The 22,765-nt window shown below is 33.5% G+C and overlaps 1 protein-coding gene across 9 annotated transcripts in view; it reads left to right on the top strand.

Annotated features, from left to right (window-relative positions):
- Positions 1-22,765, top strand: part of PCNX1 (pecanex 1) — a 222,299-nt gene that overhangs the window by 35,767 nt on the left and 163,767 nt on the right. For all 9 annotated transcript variants that reach the window (XM_031952602.1, XM_031952601.1, XM_031952600.1 and 6 more), the window contains exon 2: positions 4,880-5,088. In XM_031952602.1, coding sequence (XP_031808462.1) covers positions 4,880-5,088 — 209 coding nt within the window. The remainder of the gene's footprint in view (positions 1-4,879; positions 5,089-22,765) is intronic.

Genomic DNA, 22,765 nt, shown 5'->3' with positions numbered 1-22,765 from the left:
TTTGTAGTATTCAAATGATTATACCTCAATATTTAATTACTAAGTGAGGATCTTTATGTACCTTTAGTCATAAGGAAAGGAATCAAAGAAATAACAAAGGCTGCTCTTGGGTAGGAAGAAAAAAACTTAATAAACAAGATTAAATTTAGGTCTGTCGTGTTTATGCGGTATAATTAACAAGTTGAATATTTTATTTTTAAAAAAAAATTAAATCATAATATGGAAGGTTTTACTTGCAGCACATAAAAAAAGGTCTGTGATTTTGTGACCTGGCCTCAAATTGTTAAGATTATGGGCTGTGTTTCAGGGAGAATAGTATAGAGGAAAGCTTCAAACTGGCAATCAGAAGGCCTGAATCTTTTGAGATTTACCTTTAATTGCTTAAGACACTGGGCTATGACTAAATTTTTATTTTCCTGATCTGCATAGTGAAAGAATAAAGATGTTGGATTAGATAAAGATTAAGGTCCTCTCCAGGTCTAACTCTTGAAAGTCTTCTGTATAAACTTTTGTACTATTTCTAACAGAAACTAAAAATTGTGAAGCAGATATTAGTGCTGTTTGTAATCTGAGGATGAAGTTCTGAGAGAAAACTCTATTCTAGAAAGTTTGTTAATTGTTTTTAGAGTATATTGACCTCTGTAAGGACCCGTCTTTATTTTGTGAACCTTCCCCTTCTTTCTGTGTATTTCTTAATGTATATTGACCAAATTGGTTACATGGAAAGGACATGCTTTCAGCAGCATCACCTGGTTCTCTCTCTACCTATAGTACTTTCATTCTTAGTCTTAAGTGCTTTCTGTAGGAAAAAAAGTATAGAAAAGAAAGCATTTAATGATTGTTCAACCATTCAATTATGTCTGATTTCTTTGTGACCCCTTAGTTTGCCAGGCCCTTCTGTCTTTTTTTTTTAGCTCCTGGAGTCTCTTAAAGATCATGTTTGCTGCTTCCATGACACTCTCTCATCATCTTATTCTTTGCAATTTTTTTGCTCTCAATCTTTCCCAGTATCAAAATTTTTTCCAATGAGTTTTGTCTTCTCATTTTGAGGCCAAAGTATGTAAGCTTCAGCTTCTGGATTTGTTTTTCCAATAAATAGTTGAGTTAATTTCTTTAAGTATTGATGAATTTCAAAAGTTTTCTCCAGCACTACAGTTTAAAAGCATTAATTCTATGCAGGTTGTTGAGTATTCTGAATAGTTTATGAGAGTAAAGCAAGAGCCAGATATTTGTTTGGAATAATGAACCTAGCTTTAATTACCTGAGAGAAACTTATGCTTTGTTTTTTCAACGTTAATTTGAAGTTTATATTTTTTTAACAAAATGTTTTGTTTAAGGTGAATTATACTAAATGCTGTAGTAATTATTATATTATTGAGCACATTCACATTAAGCCTATATCTGCTTTCTAGAGAATCAAGTGTGAATTAATCTAAATATAAATTACCATTTCATGGGTTGAAAGGTGTAAAATAAGCACTTTAATTTTGTAGTATTAGACTTAGATTTTTGCTTTTTCAGTGATGAAGAAATCCATCTTCTCATTTATGAAGAATTTATACATAACTCTGAATGTCCTTAATAGATTTGGTGCCTCTAGACTAGAATCCAGATTAGTGATGTTTGGAAAAATAACAAAAACTCTGTAAACAGATTATTAACAACATTATGTGGTTTCTGTTAATGTTAGTGTGTAAAATGATGTCACTGAAAAAAAGCTGTCTAGTTTAAAAGTTTATATATATATATATATATATATATATATATATATATATATATATACACACACACACACACACAATATATGGTTAATCCTAAACAGCCACTAGCAGCATTCAAAAGCCAGTTACTTTTTGGAATTCTGTTTACAAAAACTGAATTACAACAAAATTTTCTATCTATTGACATTAATATCTGAGCTCTCTCCATCGCCAGCAGACAGCCCAGTTAGATAATGCATATAGTATAGAGAGCAAGTTTAAACAAAGCTACAAAAAAAGCTCAATTGTGTTTTTTTCCACTTTACCCATTTGAAGAATTGATTTGTTTTTGCACAAATGTCCCTTGTAGCCTGGAAATGTTAAGGATAACCCTTTATTTTTGAACTATGTGGCATAAAATAAATTACTTTGAATAGGAAATACTTGTCATTCATAGGACACTGGCTTCTAGTTTGATGTTTATTTCAGATATTTTTCCATTCCTTTCTATGTTAAGAAGTTAAAAGAAACAAACTGTACTTAATATTCTTCATTCTTTAGTGTCCTTTGCATTCAAACTACTCCTCTTTACATATTGAGAAAGGGGAAATAGTTTATTCAGCCTTTTGTTTAAATCTTGGTTTTTCCTACTATTACCTCAGTGGAAGTGTATGTATGTGATGGTACATAAACACAGTCTTCCCACCTTCCCCCTGCCTTTTTTTTTTTTTTTTTTTTTTTTTTTTGCTAAGACAGTTGGGTTAAGTGACTTGCCCAGGGTAACACAGCCAGGAAGTGTTACGTGTCTGAAGTCAAATTTGAACTCAGGTCCTCCTGACTTCAGAGCTGGTGCTCTATCCACTGCGCCACCTAGCTGCCCCAGCACCCTTTAAAAAAAAAGACAAACGTCCATTTTTATTTGTTTTTAAGACATTTTTAAAAACAACTCTTTGAAATAATTCTACACAAGTTGAGTCAACAAAACCAGGAGATGGGAATCCAAAAATGTAATACACCATTTTGAATAGACTGTCGGTCCCAATAGCCTTTTTGTGGCAGGAGAGTAATTCATTCTGCTAAGAGAAATGTTTAGGTTGACTGTTATTCACTTGAGATGGAATGGCAAAAAATTAAAAGTATATGTATTCATATAGCAGGAGAAAAAAAACAAAGATGGAAAGAGCCATTTTTAATTTCTTTTTTCTCCATTGCTTTAAACTGAATTCAGACACTATTAACTACATTTTTATAGTTGGTTCTACTCGCCCATTTTGTGGAAACAGCTTTAAAAAATGAGCAAGCAGTTAAAATGCTGAAGAAAAATAGTTTTACCTTTGAAAATGCATGTTTTTATATTCAAGTAAAATGCCTTAAAGAATTAATTTTGGCTCCAGTGCAGCATTAAGCACTTTTTAGGTAACTAGGATTTGTTGCAAAAGAACATCTGCCTTTTCCCAATCCCAATCTCAATTTTTTCCTTAGATTTTACAAAGCAGATCTGCTCTCCCCCATTAAAAAAAATTAAAGCAGACCCACTGAAAGTGCATAAACATAATAAAAGGCAAATATTATTTCTGTCTGATGTGTGATCAATAATATGACTTTATATTTAAAGACAAGTATTGTGTTACATTCTTCCTTAGTATTCTTTGATCTTTTGCTAGAAAGCACCAGAAATTCTCAGAAGTGTCTCCTGATACTTTTCTAGCCTTTTAAGTAAGAACTTAGAAGAATCTTTTCCTCTTTTCATCACTTGATATATATAATTCAGTGTCTCTGTCTTAAAATCTGGTATAGTAGATTATAGTGTTGGTACCTCAGTTTCCAGAATACTTTCGTCATGATAAACTTGTGAATAAACTCAGGCGTATAGGAGTTAACTCTTATTTTACATAAAGTAAAAATGCTCAAAAGTTGTACAAACTTTGGGAGGATATGACTTGCCTATGTTCACATATCTTTGAGAGATTCTTAGTCATGAAATCTTAGTTAATATTTTCTCTTTTGAATCTCTAACACATCTATCTTTATATATGATAAAACAACTCTAATTTTTGTATGAGATTTTAAGCTAATTTTTTAAACAATGAGAAATATAAACATTACAAATAAAGCAATTTAGATCATTTAAATATCTATATATACTAGTAGCCAGATAGCAAAGCTATAAAAGGTCTTCAATAATCTGTTAGAAGTTTACAATATGGAAGATTATTGAATGCTTCCACAGTAACATATTAGCTTCCTTCTGTCACTAAAATTATAGATTCTCATCAAAATAAAGACTTTATTATTATGTATTATAACAATCCAGGTAAGTACTAAAAATGGATCGATGATTTATTTATTTAAAGTATCTATTAATGGTAAATCTTCCAGACCTAACGTCTGTGTTTTCTTTGCTGCCAATCCAGAATTTTGAGAGTTCTCACATTCATATATTAATACATCACTATACTTTATCTTCTTTTTTCACTGTGTAGCATGACATTTTAATTATGTATGAGAGAGTACCTGGTGTACAGAAAAGAAAGTTGGAATTGGAATCTGAAAGGACTGATTTTAACTTCCACTTGGGGGATATATTAGGTGATCCTAGGCAAGTTACTTAACCTCTCAGTGACCCAGGCAACTCCAAGACAGTTGATTTGCATACATGATGAAAGTTGTTTACCAAGTACCTTTATATAGTGATGTAATCACAGATCTTGTTTTTATAGCTATGTGAGTATGTATATATCTGTTTATTTATATGTATATACTAGTACATAATTCTTTTATATGTACTCTCATTTAATAATTGCTTAATGCAATTAACTTTTTAATGTCAGGGACCCTTATGGTGAAACCTTTGGACTCTTTCTCAGAATGCTGTTAAGTATATAAAATGAAATGTAGAGGATTACAAAAATATATAAATTATATTGAAATAGTGATCAGATTTATTTTTAAAACTCAGGAATCTCAGATTAAGAAGCCCTGGTTTAATGTATGTTTTTCTTTCCTATCCAACTAAATGATAATATATTCTGGGTAGGAATTGTCTTTTTACTTTGATAACTCATCACATTTAGAGTATAATACTAAATAAGTAAGCACTTGAAAAATTCTTATTAATTTTTTTATTTCTTTTCCATAGGTTAAACCTAATTCTGTTTTGTCTTCCATTTTTCTTGAAGGCCCTTCCTTCTTCCATGATTATAGTAGCAGTTTACTGTCCAATGATAGCTGCTATCTTCATTGTTCTGAAGATGGTCAATTACCGCCTGCACAGAGCACTTGATGAAGGAGAAATTATAGAGAAGAGCGCTAATGAACTCACTGATCGGGGAATCAAGCCAGAAAAAGATAGCTGTTCAACCAGGAGAAAAGATAGCAATGGACCTAGGTAAGGAAGTCTGCTTTTCCATACCACATTGATGAATCTTGTATTTTATGATTTTAGTTGTCAATAGGATTGACTAGGTTTATTAGTCTATTAGTGGTTAGGAATAAATCAAAGCTAACTTGTATACATGGAATTTAGACCCACAAAGTTAGGGTTCCCTGTAGAGCATATTAGAACATTATGAATATCCACTTTTCATATTCTTGATCTTTTAATATTATGGAACTTACTTGAGCCAAAAAAACCTCTTGTGAACATAGGTGAACTCTGCTGAACTTGAGCAATTTACTCAGCATCTTCTGTATTAGATACATAAACCTTACTGGGAGCCAAGAAGCACATGCTGCATGAGGCCTTTGTATTGTATTATGGCTGGGAATATTACTGTTTGACACAGTTTTGTGTTCAAGCTGTAAATTGTATTTGTAGCCTTATACTGGTTTTATAGATGTGAACCTTTCAAGAGTTTTGACTTTCACGGCATCAGGTTTCCAGTAGTTAAACTACTCTTTCTGTAAGCCATTATGATTAAGATAACTAATACATATTTTTTAAAATGTTATAATCAGGTAGAGCTCTTGCAGCTTTGTCCTTTGCTTCTGCCTCTGCTTTCTTCAACCTCCAGCTAGCACCAAAGTGGAAGATGCAATGAATCTCTCTTGCCTTCGAGAGAGGGCTTGTAGGCTTCCTCCCAGAGTGCTCCTCTCCGACCCCTGGGAATATTCCCAAGTAACTCTCTTGAAGCTCTAAGAGCTTCCTCTATATATATGATCTCCCAAAGGTTAACTCCTCCTCTGAGAGAATGGGATTATGGGTTGTCTCCCAGAGTGCTCTCTGGCCCTAAGAACTTCAAGGGAGGTGTGAATTCAGATATCTCATACTAAACCCTGAAATCCCCCAAACCTGTGAATTCCATTGAGTACTAAATACTTATGAGCTCTCTAAAAGTGTGAACACAAGCATTATTGTCTATCAGTATTAGCAACTTATCACCTTGTAAGGATTTGCTCTAAGGTGTGAACTAATAAACACTGTATCAATTCAATTGAGTTAACACCAGGATTTTGACATCTCCCTTGGGCTTTCACATTGTTTCAAGTTGAGTTGACACTAGGATTCCAACAGGAATAATTCAGCATGATCCTTATATCTTATATATCTTAGTAATAAAAATGGTGAAATCTTTGGCTCAATTTACACTGACTTTTTATTATCTCATGTAAAATTTTTTGTCTTCTTATAGAATTAGGCATTAAGATGAAGATTTTTAGCTATTCCTGATTATTGGCTACAAAAGAAATTATGATCCTCTGCACCTCATTGGAGATTTGAAATCTTGTTCTTGAAAACTGAGTTTTTATTAGCAGTAGAATGAATAAATTATATATTTGGAAATTGTGCCCCTCAATGGCCTCTTTGGTTGTTATTAACTTTTTGGGTGGGGAAAGTGCCATATCTTCACTTGGTTATACCTTTACTTGGTAGTAAAATGCTTGTAAAGGTGATCAGGGGACTGGTTATCTACAGTTATCCTTTTCACATTGTGATTTTCCCATTGTGGTATCATTATATCACAGATCAGCATAAGAAATTAAAGGGGAATTTGGGGGGAGTTTTGCAGAAGCTGCAGACATGTAAAGCCAGCAGATAATACAGAGCCTATGATCAAATACTTAACCCAAATTTTGCAGTAAAGTACTATAAAAACCTCATAAAAGAAAAAAATTAACTTCTTTTCTGATATGAAGGGAGGGACAAAAAATTTTATGTGGATTTTCTAGATTGTAGGAGCACCTTGCCCCTTAACACCCATGAAGTGAAAGAAATAATTATAGTGGTCCTACTGTGTAACTTAGGCTGGGATATGGTCCCATAGTGGTAAGGATTGTAATACTTGTGCCATTAGTGCTGGGAACAAGCTTTTGCATTATGAGCAGATAATTTGAGATGCAAATAATTAGAAGTTGATGATAATACTTGAATTAATCATTTCATCAAAAATTTCTTAGGCAATTATAAACTTTTAGCATCATTTTTATACCCTAGAGCATAAAAATCAGTAACCCATTTTAGGATTGAGCATTACTAGTGGGGCCAAATGATACCATGGGTGCTACTGGGATTTAGGTATAAGTAGGTGAGGAGGTGAGAAGAGATAAATAAAAAAGGAATGAGAAGATAGAATTAGAAAAAAGTAAATAGAAGTGGTGCATAGGGGGTGGCAACACACTAATGAGTCTTAAGAATGAATAAACAGAAATGACCTCATTCAGATATTATATTTAAAACTAGATAGCACAAGTACACATGTACCAACAGTGGCAGTTTTTAGAAACTATAATTGTAATTTTCATGTTTACAGAATATATTCTTAGGTAGTTTTCAAGTCAATATCTTATTTCCCCTAAGGCTGTCATTATTGATTAGTTTCCATTTATTCCTTTTTACTTATCAGTTTGATCTTTTATGATTAATCTCTTTTCTAAACTCAAATACTAAATATGAGATTGGGGAATAGATCCACAGAGCAAGAGAATAGGTAATCATAGAGAAAAATGCAAATGACTGTGAACTAACTTAGAAAATGTTAATTTATAATAATTGAGTAACTCAAAGTGATATAACCATATCAGATGCTAGTGTATTAGAAATTAATTTAGTAATCCTATCCAAAAGAATTTTGTTATTTAATTATTTGATCAGCTTCTATAGGTTTGTAACAAAATTTCTAGTTGCTAGAGATTGGAGGGCGTTTAGATTTTTAAAATTGTGAAGATGTCAGTGAAGTGATCTAAATGTAAGGACTCCTATGACTTCTAATCAATAACTAGTTTCTATAAATTGCATTTCCTAGAACTAGGTGCTTGCTGAGTATTAAATATGATAAAGGAGAAGCCTTATGCTGATTTTCTTTTTTGCCTTCCCTACTCATTGGTTGCTTTTCTAGCCCATTTTGGTAGCCGCAGAAGCCAGAAGAATTAAAAGAAAACCACCAAAAAACAAAAGAAAAACTTGTTTTAGTCAGTTTCTTGTTAGGTTAGATTGTAGTATCCTAAAGCCTAGTTTCATCTAGTTCAAGCTGAAATAGGCCTTCCAGTCTACCCAGTTCAATCTCCTCATATTCCAGGCTGGAGACTGGCAGAAGCCCCACTGTTCTCCCTTCTCTCCCTCCCCCCAGTAATACAACCAGAAAATAGTAGAGAAAGAATTTGAACTCAGGTCTTCTATGTCTGACATTGTCTACTTATTTCCTGAAGTGATTTAATTGATTTCTTTTATAACTGTTTAAATTTAAAACTAAAATAGTAATTGAATTGCTCTTTTAGTGATTGTATTTCTTAGAAGGATTCAAGCATTGGCAAAGTTACAGACTTTCTGAAATAAGAATAGAAATAGGTTGCAAAAATATGGGGAAATAGATTGAAGTTGGGATCTGGATAAATTATGCTTGAAAGATTCAACAAATTTTTAAATTGTTTCAGAATTGGACTCATTACATATTCAGTGATTTTTGGAACTTGGAAAATGCATTGGAACATGAGTAGATTTTCATATTCTTCAGTCAGAATAATAAATAATATTTTTGAATATTGGTTAATCAATTAAAAATCATGAGTTAGCCAAGAGTACAAATACACATTGTAAGTTGTCTAGTATTTTGAGAACCTTAACTTTGGTGTATGGATTAAAAAATGAGGTCTTGTGGCCTCATTAAATTGAATTTTCTAAATAAAGTATTACAATCATAAATAGAACTTGATAAGATGCCTACTTTGAAAATGTATGAAAGTCAATAATTTTCCTACCACCTTTTCAAATATTTAATACTTTTATATTCATGAATAAGTAGTAAACTAAGCATTTATGCTGAATATTTTCAAATATACTTTTTCTTCCAGATTTTGTTGAGATTGGGAATTATTTATTGAGGATTGTTTTCAAGGCATTTCTGAAACCTTCCTTCAGTTTCATAGTTTGTTTGTAATTGAATTTTGAAATAAATACAATTCTAGGAATGAATTTTGTTAGTGTGCTTTGGGAGTTTAAAAATTGGCTTTATATCGAGACAGGATATACCAAGTAAATATAATCACTGAGATTGACTCAATCATGAAGAATTATAACTGAGGAGCTGTATTATTGCCTAAAGAAAAAGTTTATCTATAATTCCCTGGAAGGAGTTAGTGGGTTTTGTTTTTTTTTTGAGAAAGTTCAAAGCCAAAATGAGCTATAGAAATTATTTGTTGATTCCTATTACAGTTATCTACTGATTTACAAATGGACAGTCAGTGCTACTTGAAGGCATCTGCTGTATCTCCTTGAAAGGCTAAATGTCTATTTCTTGTCACAAATGAAGGATTTGGAAGGGAGATGCACATCCAGGAACCAGTGTTACCGGTGCCACCATATTCCTTCCAGTAACAATGCATTTTCTGATGAGAATAGTATGGTAGTTAGATTCTAGGAAAATCACATTACTCCATAATATAGTTCAGTGTCTTTGTTAATAGATTCTTTTAGGCTATTCTGGGAACCTGACCATAGTTAGAACATTTTTAAAATATGAAAATATGTGTTAAACTTCAAGCTTCCAAACTTTTATAAAGCAACCTGTTTAAGGTGAGTCTACCTATACTCATGTTTGCTTTGTCACAGACAAATTAGGTTATTTTTTTCTGAGCAACATTTCAAGTCCCTTGTTTCAAAGATTAATTCATATGAGAACTTTTTCTTTTTGAATGTCATGATGACTAAAGTTTTTTTAAATCCAGAAGAAATTTTTAAGTATCTGCTGTGTGCCAGGTATTCATTATGCTGACCACTATTGATAAAAAGACCAAAAGAAGAGAAAGAAAAAAAATCTTTATTCTCAATGAATATTTATTTTATTGGAGATAGCCTCCCTGCCTCCCTTCCTCCCTTCCCCCTCTTTCTCTTTTCCTCTCTTTCTTCATCTTTCTCTCTTCTTCTCTGTCTTTCCCCCTTTCTTTCGTCTCTTCTCCATCTTCTTTCTCTCCTTGCATTTGGAAGAATCAAAAAAGGCTTCAGATAGAAGTTAGTTCTTTAGCTTTGTCATGAAAAGGCAGATATGAAGAAAGAATATTGATTAGATGTGGGATATGACCAGTGCAAAGGTACAGAGATATCAATTCCTGTGTATGAGGAACACAAAGAAAGCATAGTTCATTTAGACTATATAAAGTATGGGAAGAGAATGCATGATGAATATAGTGAAGCTGGGAGGTATAATGAAGCTAGGATGAGCTTGCAAAGGACTTTTAAAAATCATCAAATAGAGGAGCTTATATTTTATTTTTTTACTATTTTTTATTATTATAACTTTTTATTGACAGAACATATGCATTGGTAATTTTTTATATTATCTCTTGCATTCACTTCTGTTCCGACTTTTCCCTTCGCTCCCTCCACCCCCTCCCCTAGATGGCAGGCAGTCTTATACATGTTAAATATGTTATAGTATACCCTAGATACAATATATGTGTGCAGAACCATACAGTTCTCTTGTTGCACAAGAAGAATTGGATTCAGAAGGTAAAAATAACCTGGGAAGAAAAACAAAAATGCAAACAGTTCACACTCATTTCCCAGTGTTCCTTCTCTGAGTGTAGCTGATTCTGTCCATCATTGATCAATTGGAACTGAATTAGATCTTCTCTTTGTCAAAGAAATCCACTTCCATCAGAATACATCCTCATACAGTATTGTTGTTTAAGTGTATAATGATATCTCCTGGTTCTGCTCATTTCACTCAGCATCATTTCATGTAAGTCTTTCCAAGCCTCTTTGTATCCATCCTGCTGGTCATTTCTTACAGAACAATAATATTCCATAACATTCATATACCACAATTTACCCAACCATTCTCCAATTGATGGGCATCCATTCATCTTCCAGTTTCTAGCCACTACAAACAAGGCTGCCACAAACATTTTGGCACATACAGGTCCCTTTCCCTTCTTTAAGATCCCTTTGGGGTATAAGCCCAATACTGCTGGATCAAAGAGTATGTACAGTTTGATAACTCTTGGGGCATAATCCCAGATTGCTCTTCAGAATGGTTGGATTCGTTTACAACTCCACCAACAATGCATAAGTGTCTCAGTTTTCCTGCATCCCCTCCAACATTCATTATTATTTTTTCCTGTCATCTTGGCCAATCTGACAGGTGTGTAGTGGTATCTCAGAGTAGTCTTAATTTGCATTTTTCTGCTTAATAGTGATTTGGAACACCCTTTCATATGAGTAGAAATAGTTTCAATTTCATCATCTCAAAATTGTCTGTTCATATCCTCTGACCATTTATCAATTAGAGAATGGCTTGATTTCTTATAGAGTCAAATCTCTATATATTTTGGAAATGAGGCCTTTATCAGAATCTTTAACTGTAAAAATGTTTTCCCAGTTGGTTGATTCCCTTCTAATCTCGTTTGCATTAGTTTTGTTTGTACAAAGGCTATTTAATTTGATATAATCAAAATTTTCTATTTTGTGATCAGTAATGATCTCTAGTTCTTCTTTGGTCACAAGTTCCTTCCTCCTCCATAAGTCTGAGAGGTAAACTATCCTATGTTCCTCTAATTTATTTATAATCTCATTCTTTATGCCTAAATCATGGACCCATTTTAATCTTATCTTGGTGTACTGTGTTAAGTGTGAGTCCATGCCTAATTTCTGCCATACTAATTTCCAATTTTTCCAGCAGTTTTTGTCAAATAATGAATTCTTATCCCAAAAGTTGGGATCTTTGGGTTTATCCTGTAATTATTTTGTCCTGTGAATCTAACCTATTCCTCTGATCAACTAATCTATTTCTTAGCCAATACCAGATGGTTTTGGTAACCACTGCTTTATAATAGAGTTTTAGATCAGGTACAGCTAGGCCACCTTCATTTGGTTTTTTTGTTTTTTTTTCATTAAATCCCTTGAAATTCTTGACCTTTTTGTTCTTCCCTATGAATTTTGTTGTTATTTTTTCTAAGTCATTAAAATAGTTTTTTGGGAGTCTGATTGGTATAGCACTAAATAAATAAATTAATTAGTTTAGGGAATATTGTCATCTTTATTATATTCGCTCAGCCTATCCAAGAGCACTTAATATTTTTCCAATTATTTATATCTGACTTAATTATGTAGAAAGTGTTTTGTAATTTTGCTTATATAATTCCTGACTTTCCTTTGGTAGACAAATTCCCAAATATTTCATGCTATCCACAGTTATTTTGAATGGAATTTCTCTTTGTATCTCTTGCTGTTGGATTTTGTTGGTGATGTATAACAATGCTGAGGATTTATGTGGATTTATTTTGCATCCTGCAACATTGCTAAAGTTGTGAATTATTTCTAATAGCTTTTTAGTAGATTCTCTAGTGTTCTCTAAATATACCATCATATCATCTGCAAAGAGTGATAATTTGCTTTCCTCATTACCTACTCTAATTCCTTTAATCTCTTTCTCAACTCTTTTTGCCGAGGCTAGCATTTCTAATACAATATTGAGCAATAATGGTGATAGTGGGCAACCTTGTTTCACTCCTGATCTTACTGGGAATGGTTCCAGTTTATCCCCATTATATATGATGGTTACTGATGGTTTTAAATATGTGAGGAGCTTATATTTTATCCCAGAGGCAATGGGGAGCTATTAGAGTTTGGGGAGTAATAATTTAAGGAAAGTTGCTTAAGTAGCTGAGTGGAGAATAAATTAGAGTGGGGGAGAGAAATAAACCAGGATGACTAATTAGGAATCAAGTGCAATAATCTAGGTTGAGCTATGATGAAAAGCTGCACCATGATGATTTTGGGTGAGTAGAGAGTGAAGAAGTTAGATTTGAGATACAGAGATAGAAATTACAATATTTGCAAATAACTGGGTACATAAATGTGAGAGAAAGTATATCCCTGAGTTTACAGGCCAGGGAGATTGAAGGAATGAGATTGAAGGAATGGTGGTTTCATAAATAGAAATAAAGTAGTTTGGAAGTAGATTTTGGGGGAAAACAATGAATTCTACTTTGAACATGTTGAATATGAGATACCTCTGAGACTACTACCAAATAGGCAGGTAGGACTGAAGCTCAGGGAAGGTAGTGGTGCTAGATAATTTGATTTGGTAAGGATTATTGGACCCCTGAGTCCTACTGGATCTATGAGTTACTAAAAGAAAAAAATATAGAAGGGAAAGATAGGTGACTAGGTGGCACTGTGGACAGAATGAATTAGGTAGATTCATCTTTCTGAGTTCAGATCTGGGCTCAGACACTTAACTAGAGAGTGACCCTAGTCAGTCACTTAATCCTGGTTACCTGAGTTTTCTTATTTATAGAAAGAGTTGCAAGAGAGAAATGGAAAACCACATAAGTACTTTTGCCAAGACAACCCCAAATAGGGTCACAAACAACTGAATAACAATTAAAAGAGAAGAAGGTCCAAGAGAGGGTCTTGGGGAACACATACAGTTTGGGCACATGATATAGATAATGAGCCATGGAAGGAGACCAAGAAGATAAAAGAACCATGAAAACACAGAGGACTACGTATCTTGGAGAGTAGTATCAAAACAGAGAAACAAAGAAGTATGAAGACTGAGAAAAGATCATCAGATTTGGCAAATACAAGAATATTGATAATTCAAGAGAAAATAATTTCAATTAGTTGATGTGAGAAGCCAGATTGATAAGCATTGAGGAGTGGGTAAAAGAATATAGACTATAGGCAGTAAATATGGACAGTTTATTCTTGGAATTTGACTGAGAAAGGTAAGAGCTATAGGATAAAACCTTGGAAGGATAGTAGGTAGAGTCTAGTGAAGGTTATTCTTGTTTTTTTTAATGCATGAAGGAGAGAAAGGAGTGATGATTGAGGAGGAAGTCCACTAAATAATATAAGAGAGGAATAAATTTAATTAGGGTACCTGTAGAGGAGTCAGTCAAGAAGAAAGGCTATTTCATTATTCAAGCCTGGAGGAAAGAAGAAAATCCTGGATGATTCCAAGGGAATTTTAGATGGTAGAGAAAGGAGAGAAAAGGAAACTCAGAGGAAATACACTCAATTTTCTTTGTAAAGAAATAGCACCCGTGGCTGTGAAAAGTAATATGGAAAGGCTTGAGAAAAGAAGAGATTTGGAACAACTTATGTGGGGAATGAAATTAAATCTTAGGTAAGAATAAAAGATGCTCTTGTTATGAGGGTCACAGTGAAGTTAAAAAGTACATTTATCCTTTCAGAAAAGTTGTATTATTTGACTTTTTAGCTTTTTTCTACAGCATGTGAGATGTATAGGCAAATGATGTAAGTAATTTAAGGCTGGGATTTTAAAGAGGATGAGCCTGACACCTTTGGAGGTAAGGGATTCAAGAGTATGTGGATATGGACTAGTTAAATATAATGGTAAGGGAAGAAAGTGAAGCTAGAGCAGGTCTAGTGGCTTAGGAAGCTACTGAGGGTTGAAGGGATTAGAAGGTTGTTATGAAAAAAAGACTATTCAGTAGTGGGTGAAGCATAGGGGGAGATTAAGTTTTTTCCTTGATTGTGATACAATTTGTATGATTGTAATACTTGTATATATTTCTCTTGTACTTTGGTTTACCTTGCAAATTTTGTGCATTCTTATTGCTCTGAATTTCTGTGAATTATGGCAATGAGAATCAAAGTTTAGAAGTTTACTTAAAGAAATAGGTAGGTGAAGAGCAAATTATTTCAGTATGATAAATAACATTAGAATTTTTTAAACAGTTCATGGAATTTAATGTAATCTATTATTATATAGCTATGTTTCCTTCATGTTTATTAAATAGAATTTAATTAAAAGTTAAACTCTTTTCAGTATGAGATTTGTTGTCCTGTTGTATTCTTTTAATGATAGAAGTTAGACATTTTGGCATTTCATTAGATTTTAACATCATTCTTGTTATATTGTCTTGTAATGTGTTTTAGAAAAAATTATTGCTTTTATTCATTCATTAATAAGTTTCAGAATTCACTGAATGAAATATTTTTCACCTTAGTTTTTAAATTTAAAATAATTAGTGACATTTTCTAATAATTTTGTTGAAAACAGGTCATGTTTAGGCAAAAAACAGAACTTTCTCTAAAGTTGCATGTAAGTTTCTGGATTACTTGAATAACTATTTTTTATGAATTTGAAAATATGACTATGGTCTTGGAAGCAAAAATAATCTCATCTTTTTTATGGCATTTTACGCTTTTCTTCTATATAAGTTTCTCAAGGTAGAAAACCAAAGCATTTATTTGATCTTGATCAATTGGGCATCCTGTCACCACCAGGGCAGACTGGCAATGAGGAGAGATGGGGTACAAAAGGCAAGCCAGAGGTTATATACCCAATATACACTCATGGGCCTCCACTCTGAATGGTCAGAGCAAGTAGCTTCACATTCTAGCCATGGACAAGGAAACCTCTCTCACTTAATCATAACAAATAAATCATACTCACCTTATCTGGAAGTTCTAGTGTTCAGGTGGCTGTTATTGAAACAAAGGAGGGGAGAGGGTAGCTACCACCTGATTTCCCTAGATCACACGATTTTCAGGAATATGGAATTTAGGCCTTTCTGCCATGCTCAAGTCAGCCTATCTGTCTGTCAGGCTCAAATCGGCGTAGCTAAGTTTTGCAACACTGCCTCCATTTTATGCACTATCTATACCAGATTATGTGTGGGAAAGCTTTCATGATTTCCTCATTCCATTCAAAACTAGTAAAAACTAGAAAAAAAATAAAAAGAGAATTTTTTATTAAATGAAATTTTTAATATTCACTGATCAGACTTAAGTTTTCTATCTCAAAGTATTCTGTTTGAAATTGGGCTTTGTTCAGGGGTATTGCATTTTAGGGGGCATTTATTAACGTAATAGTTTATTATCTTAGTTACAGTTAATAAACTTTTATGAAGAATCTGCTAATTACTGTATTAGATGCTAGCAATACAAAGGCAAAAACAAAACAGGTCCTGCCCCACAAAAGTTTACATTTTATCAAGGAAGACAGTATGCACATATATAAATAGCAAACACTAAATACAAGGTATTTTTAGAAGAGATGGTAGCTTATGGATTCAAATCAGAAAAGGTGTTACATGGGAGATGATTATTGATCTGAGCTTTGAATATTCAGTAGAGGTGAGAAGAGGACATTTTATCTAAAGATGAGAGATGAAGAATTTGAGATACAAGGTATAGGAAGAAGTCTAATTTTATTGGATCAGAGTATCTAAAGAAAGGAATTAAGGCTAGAGAAGTCATTTGGTATCTTTGGGCTTAAATTTAGCTCTAAATAGAATATAATAATAGCCCAAAGAGAATGTGGAATACAATATCTTAAAATAGTGACTTGTTGTTTTATAAAGTTTTTACACGCATCTCATATAATTCTCATAATAATCCTCTAGAGGTAGGTAGAGGAAATATTCTCCTTCCTTATTTTATAGCTGAGGAAATTAAAACTTGGCAAATATGTGATCTGCTCAAGGTCACATGGCTAGTAAGTAATACTTGAATTTTAATAAATCAGACTAGAGTAAATTATTTGATTGTTCAGTTGTTTCTGACTTATTTTCTTGGTAAAGATCATGATCATGGAATAGTTTGCCATTTTCCTTCTTCATTAAGAATCTTACCCAGGATCACATAGCAACTAAATATCTGAAGCTATATTTGAACTCTGGAAGATTAGTGTTACTGACTCCAGGCCCAGCACTCTGTGAACATGGTGCACCTAACTGCCCTATGTAGTAAATAATTTAAGGTTTTGTCTTTGGCCCTGTTGTTTTAAATAATTTTAGCAATTATTTGACTGCAGAGAGATGGTAATCGTCAGAACTTTAAATAGTATAAAACCAGAAAAGGTAGTTAATATATACTTATAGAAATTCCTAAAAGAAATTGATTGATTGGAATGATGGGTAATTTAATAGGGATAGCTGTAAATTTTATATTTGGGTTTTTTAAAAAATTGCATAAGAATGATATAGCAATTCACATGGGAAAGGTATACATTTTATTGGTCTGCATGCTTAATATAAATAGCATGTATCAGCCAAAACAACTGGTGCACTCTTATGTTGCATTAAAAAAATAAAGAACAATAGTGTTAGTTCCTCCATATTGTCCAAACCATATTAGGGGGAATTATGTTAAGGATGTCATAGTTTAGAAAGAATTGACAAGCTAAGCTCTGTTCAGGAGAGATTGACCATGATAATCATGTACTTGTAATTATCTCAAGCGAACCTTGATTATAGCAGCTTGTGATGCTTATCTTTGAATAGATATTCATTCCCCCCACCATCAGGAGGCTATAAAGAAGATGTAATTGACATTTCATATATTTCAAAATTTGTCATGTGGAAGAGAGATTAGACTTGATGTGCTTGTCTCCCTTAAGGGCAGAAGTATAATCAGTGAGCTGAAGTTACTGAAGAACAAATTATGATTCATAATATATTAAGATGTTTATCTCTTAACAAGAGATGTCCAGAAGTACAGTGGGCTGCATGGAGAGTTAGAATAATTCTATCACTAGATATCTTAAAGAGGTTGATCACTTGTTAAAGATGTTATACAGGGATTTCAGGTTTCAAGTAAAGGTTAGACTGGATGATCTCTAGATCACTTCTAATTCTGAGATTCTGTATTGTGATAAGTAACTTAAGTCTTCATACTCCTAATGTAATATTCCTTCTACCATATTACATGCTGACTCAAAAACGATGATTACTTTAACAGCTTGATCACTAGAATCATTGTTATAAGTGATGGATTGAAAGTGTTATTTGCTCTACAAAGCATAGTACAGAAACTACCAAGCTCTGATTTGAGATGTCTATTTTTTGTTAATCTTTTTTGAAATCAACTTTTTGGTGGGTGAGGTACAGCATAATATGATGAGAGAATGAATCCCTCAAGGGTAAATCACTAAGGGGTTGTTCCTAGAATCTTGAAACTGGGTACCAGTTTAGTCTAGTTTCTGTTGTTTCCCCTTCTATTATCATTTTACTTCATTCTAGAATTATGAATATGTTTAACCATAAAACATGTTGCTTGATAATAAAACATAACTTATCTTGGAGTTTTAGTTTTCATTAGATTTTGAAAACCACTTTTTGAAAATTTTAGAGTAGGATCCACATTTTACTACGTTAACAGAATTATTATTTTATAAAGAATTGACAAACTGAAGAACTCTGCAAAAGAGAATGCTATTATGTAGTAGAATGAAATGTACTTAGATATGTGGATACCATCCTAGAGAGGTAGGCATATATATATTTTTTTTCCTTGTAATTTTCTTTATGAAGACAGTAACAGCTGTTATTACTTACATATTTACATTTTTAGGACAGTCTTTTTCACTGTTGTCTTTTCTCTCATGAGCTTATAAGTAGTTTCTTCTGCAGCATCTTGACAGCGTAATATCTTTTCTACTTATTTTTTATAACGTAATACTAATGTGGGGTAAGGACTCCTCTCTCTTTTTTAATTCAATTGTATTTTAGTTTTCAACATTAATTTTTGTAAAATTTTGAGTTCCGAATTTTTTTTCCTTCTCTCTTTCACCTCTCCCCTCCCTAAGAGAGCAAGCAATCTGACATAGGTTATACATATACAATCCTTTTAGACATATTTCCACATTAGTCATTTTGTGAAAGAAAAATCAGAACAAAAGGGAAAGAAAGCAAACAAAAGAGAGGAGAAAATAGCATTCAATCTCCATAGTTCTCTTTCTGGATTCAGATAGCATTTTCCATCCCAAATCTATTGGAATTACTTAGATCAATGTATTGCTGAGAAGAGCCAAGTCCATCATAGTTGGTCATCACATAATCTTGTTGTTGTTGTGTACAATGTTCTCCTGCTTCTGCTCACTTCACTCAGCATCTGTTCATGTAAGCCTTTCCAGATTTTCTGAAGTCGACTTGCTCATCATTTTTTTTACAGAATAATAACTTATTCACTATTCCTCAATTGATAGGCATCTACTTATTTTCTAGTTCTGGAGTGATTCATGCAGGCAGGCTGTTAGATTAATTTTCTGAAGAACAAATTTATTCTGTTTATTATAACCTTTAATTTTTGCTGTCTTCAGCAAATAAACTAGAGTATATTTTGCAATTTTTTCATACCCAGTTGTCATAATCCCAATCTCTAGAAAGTTTTCTGAGGTCCTAGAAAGGTTTGAATATTATACTTTCCAGTGCTTTCCTCAATTCCTTATACTGAATTGTCTTACACTTACACTGTAAGTCTTAATGTACTTACGCTGAAGAGTCTTAATGAAATACATAAATGCTCCCAAATTCCCAAGTAATTAATTCAATAGAGTTTTAAAACAGTTTACAAGTTAACCTATTTCAGGGGAATTTGTAGGTTTCCCTAATTGATAGTTTTGGAGATTACATTTAATACAATGACCCCTTATCTAAGAGTTTGAAGACTTTGAGGTTTGATTTTGGCTTAAGTGGGACTGAAGAGCTCTTATTGCATTGGTGCTGGTGTATTCTTACTAGTGCTCTCATGGAATCATAAGATCATAGAGTTGGCAAAAACTTTAAAGATCATTGAGCTTTACATAGGTGAAAATTAATGGACATTCCAAGATATTTTCTAGGTGTTTGAATCTGAAGGTTTTCCCCTATGGCATATTATTAATAGGGCAATAGAGGAACAGATTGTATTTTGAATTTATAGCATGTTTATTTTATGGACTTCAAATTAGATAGAACGTCTTGTGAAGGCTTTGACTGATTACTGCTACTTTGCTGTATTCCTTGGATGGGTTAATGGGACAGGTTTGGAAGAATATTTTTTATAATCTCAGGACAACTAACAAGCTGGTTTCCCTGTTTAGATAGAGCAGATATTTAGTATTACTTTCCTTTAGCTTAGTATTGTATTGAAAATATCCCATTAATTTCATTTTCTTTTGATTTGGGGGAAAGTATAAAGGGAGCAGTAGCTGAAGGGGAAGTTTTTATCTCTTATTGTTACTTTCCATTCCTCTTCTTTTGTATCTTAAAAAAAAATTGCTGTAGTTCTGTCATTTTGGTTTTATTTCAGAAGAGTGAGTAAAATAAATGTAAAAAAAATATTTCTTCTTTTTTTTAAGTTGTTGAGTTTTCAACATTTTACTCATGAAACAAGCACAGTGAGATTTAAGTGACTTGGCTAAGATTATATAGCTAAGTCTCTGAGTCGCTGAGACAGGATATGAACTGGGTTCTTTGTCCTGTCCTTGCTACCAAACAGCCTCTTGACTTACAGGGGATCTAATCCTTATCAACTCTATATTCCTAGAGCCATTCTGAAAGCAAAGTTTATTATGGGAGAGGGTATAATGCCATTTTCTGACTTATCAAGCAGGAAGTAGACTCAGTTCAGCAGCTCATTCTGCCATCTCTACTGTGTCTGCTGGTGTAGAAAGTAGTATTTGCCTGGAGAGCTACTGCTATGTAGCTTTTATGCTTTCACTTAATAGGTATGTGCTAAAGGCTGCCCCTCCTGGTGCCCACACCTTTACCATCGTAAGTGTTCTCTGCTCCTTCGGCCCTCCTTCTGATTGGATGGTTCCTCTTAAATCATTTAAAAGTGGGGTGCCAAGGCCAGCCATGGCTTATTCTTTTCCATGTTATACTCCCAACTTCCTCTGCTGTAAGCCCAATCCTTGTGCCTTTGTCTCTCTTCCTGCCAGCCTCTTCCTCCTCTCTTCCTTTTATGGATTGTCTTCCATCTCTTAGCATGTAAGCTCTTTGAGGATAGGGGCCTGTCTTTCTTTCTACTTGAATTTGTATTCCCAGCATTTAGCATAGTGTCTGGCATACAGTAGATGCTTAAAAAGTATTATGGTGGTCCTTGTACAAGGTGATATTTGCTCCCACACTTGGTCATAGGGTGTACAATGGAGCAGCATATCACATTTCTTTTATGAATTTCATTTTCTATCTTTGATTTTCACTAGGGTTTATTTTGAAGCCACAACTCCCCATCTCAGGCACCTAAAAATGACAGTCTTGAGTTGGGGGTCTTAATAACTTTCATGTGGATGTGTAAAAGTAAGTTGTCTGTGAGATTTTCAAACTGATTAATGATTTTTTGCAGATAGGAGATTTCTATTGGAACATATCTTTACCTAGCATTGTTCTAGTGTTAACCAGTTAACAGGTCATTCTGCCCAAAGAAATGTAAATTTGTTTAAAAAATTATTTCTGAAACCTCTCAAGATTTCATGGGACCATGCCTTAAATCCAAATAACTCTGGCTGTCATTGATTGGCCGACATTAGATATACCTGGCCAAACTTCAGTTGGTCATTGTTTGGTCCCTGATTAACTTAGTACGTGTAAATAGTAGTTGTTGTTGTTTTGTCCAGAAACCCTGAAGATCTTACCCTCCCAAGCCGATTTTTTTTTTGACTATGTAAGAGGACATTCTCTGCCCCATCTTTTTCTTAGCTGTACTCCTGCTTTGACTGAGACCTGCTAAAGATCTTAACTTTGAAGAGGCCAAGGTCTCCCACAGATCTGTATCTGACCACTGGACCCAGATGGCTCTGGAGGAGAAGGTGAGACAGGTGACCTTGCACAGTCCTTCCTCATTTGAATCCAATTCACTTGTGCTTCATGGCATCACCTCCCTGAAGTCTCAGTCTTCTTCTGACAAGTGACTTAACAACTTGTGTAAACTTCTGCAGCTTTATGAATTTCTTTGGTGGCAAAATCCCTCTCACTATTTGATCTTGTGACAAAAATATCCTGCTGGCTCTCAGAGGGCTCACTTATCAGTAAAGTGGATTCCTATACTTATCTTTGCTTGATTTTCTTCCCTTACACCTGATCTTTGTGGGGCTTTCATATAATTTCAATGAAACTTCCTGGTTGAAGACCATATTTCTTGTCCTGGGCCAGATTTCTGTCCTATAAGGATTTTCTCTTTCACTTTTGCTGTTAAGCTCAAGAGTTGCCCCTCTGCTTTTAGGGCATGGTCCTTAAAAAAAAAAAAAGAGCACATTCAAGACTAATTTTGATCATTGAATATAAATTTATTTTCATTTTCCTTATGTTGACGATTCAGCTTTTTTTTAGTACAACCGTTAGCCAGAGTGGGGAAATACTAGTCCTGGTGGTTTCTATATTCTTCCTGTCACATTAAGAAGACTTGACATATGTTGTCACATGGTGGCAGCCACAAGGTGCCAGTCCTCTGTGCTGAACTTTTCTCTTTCCATTGCCTTTCTGAACTGAATTAGAGTCATTTTGAACCAGGCATGTCAGCTGATCCAAAATATTTTGAGCCATAACTGACTTTAGTCTAATTCACTGGCATAAAGTTCAGGATTTGAATTAAATGAGATCTTCATAGGCCACCTAATATTTAACAAAGGCTATTTATTTGACAATAGATTGGCAAGAATATTTAGTAAGAATACAGCGTTAATTCAATTTGGGTATATCTTTCTTTGTTCTACATTTCCCAGATTAGAAGTATGAGTCAAGCCAGAAGAGTAATTCTTGAAGAAGGTTCTATTGCTTTTTTAAGGAAACATTAACGTATTCTATGTGAAGTAAATGCTGTTTCTGTTACACTCTGTACTTGGTTGGTGTGTTTTTTTCAATAGTATTTTACTCTTCCAAATATACATATAGTT

Source organism: Sarcophilus harrisii, chromosome 2 (assembly GCF_902635505.1).
Source record: "Sarcophilus harrisii chromosome 2, mSarHar1.11, whole genome shotgun sequence".
NCBI classification, from domain to species: domain Eukaryota; kingdom Metazoa; phylum Chordata; class Mammalia; order Dasyuromorphia; family Dasyuridae; genus Sarcophilus; species Sarcophilus harrisii.
This window is presented reverse-complemented; position numbering and strand designations above follow the sequence as displayed.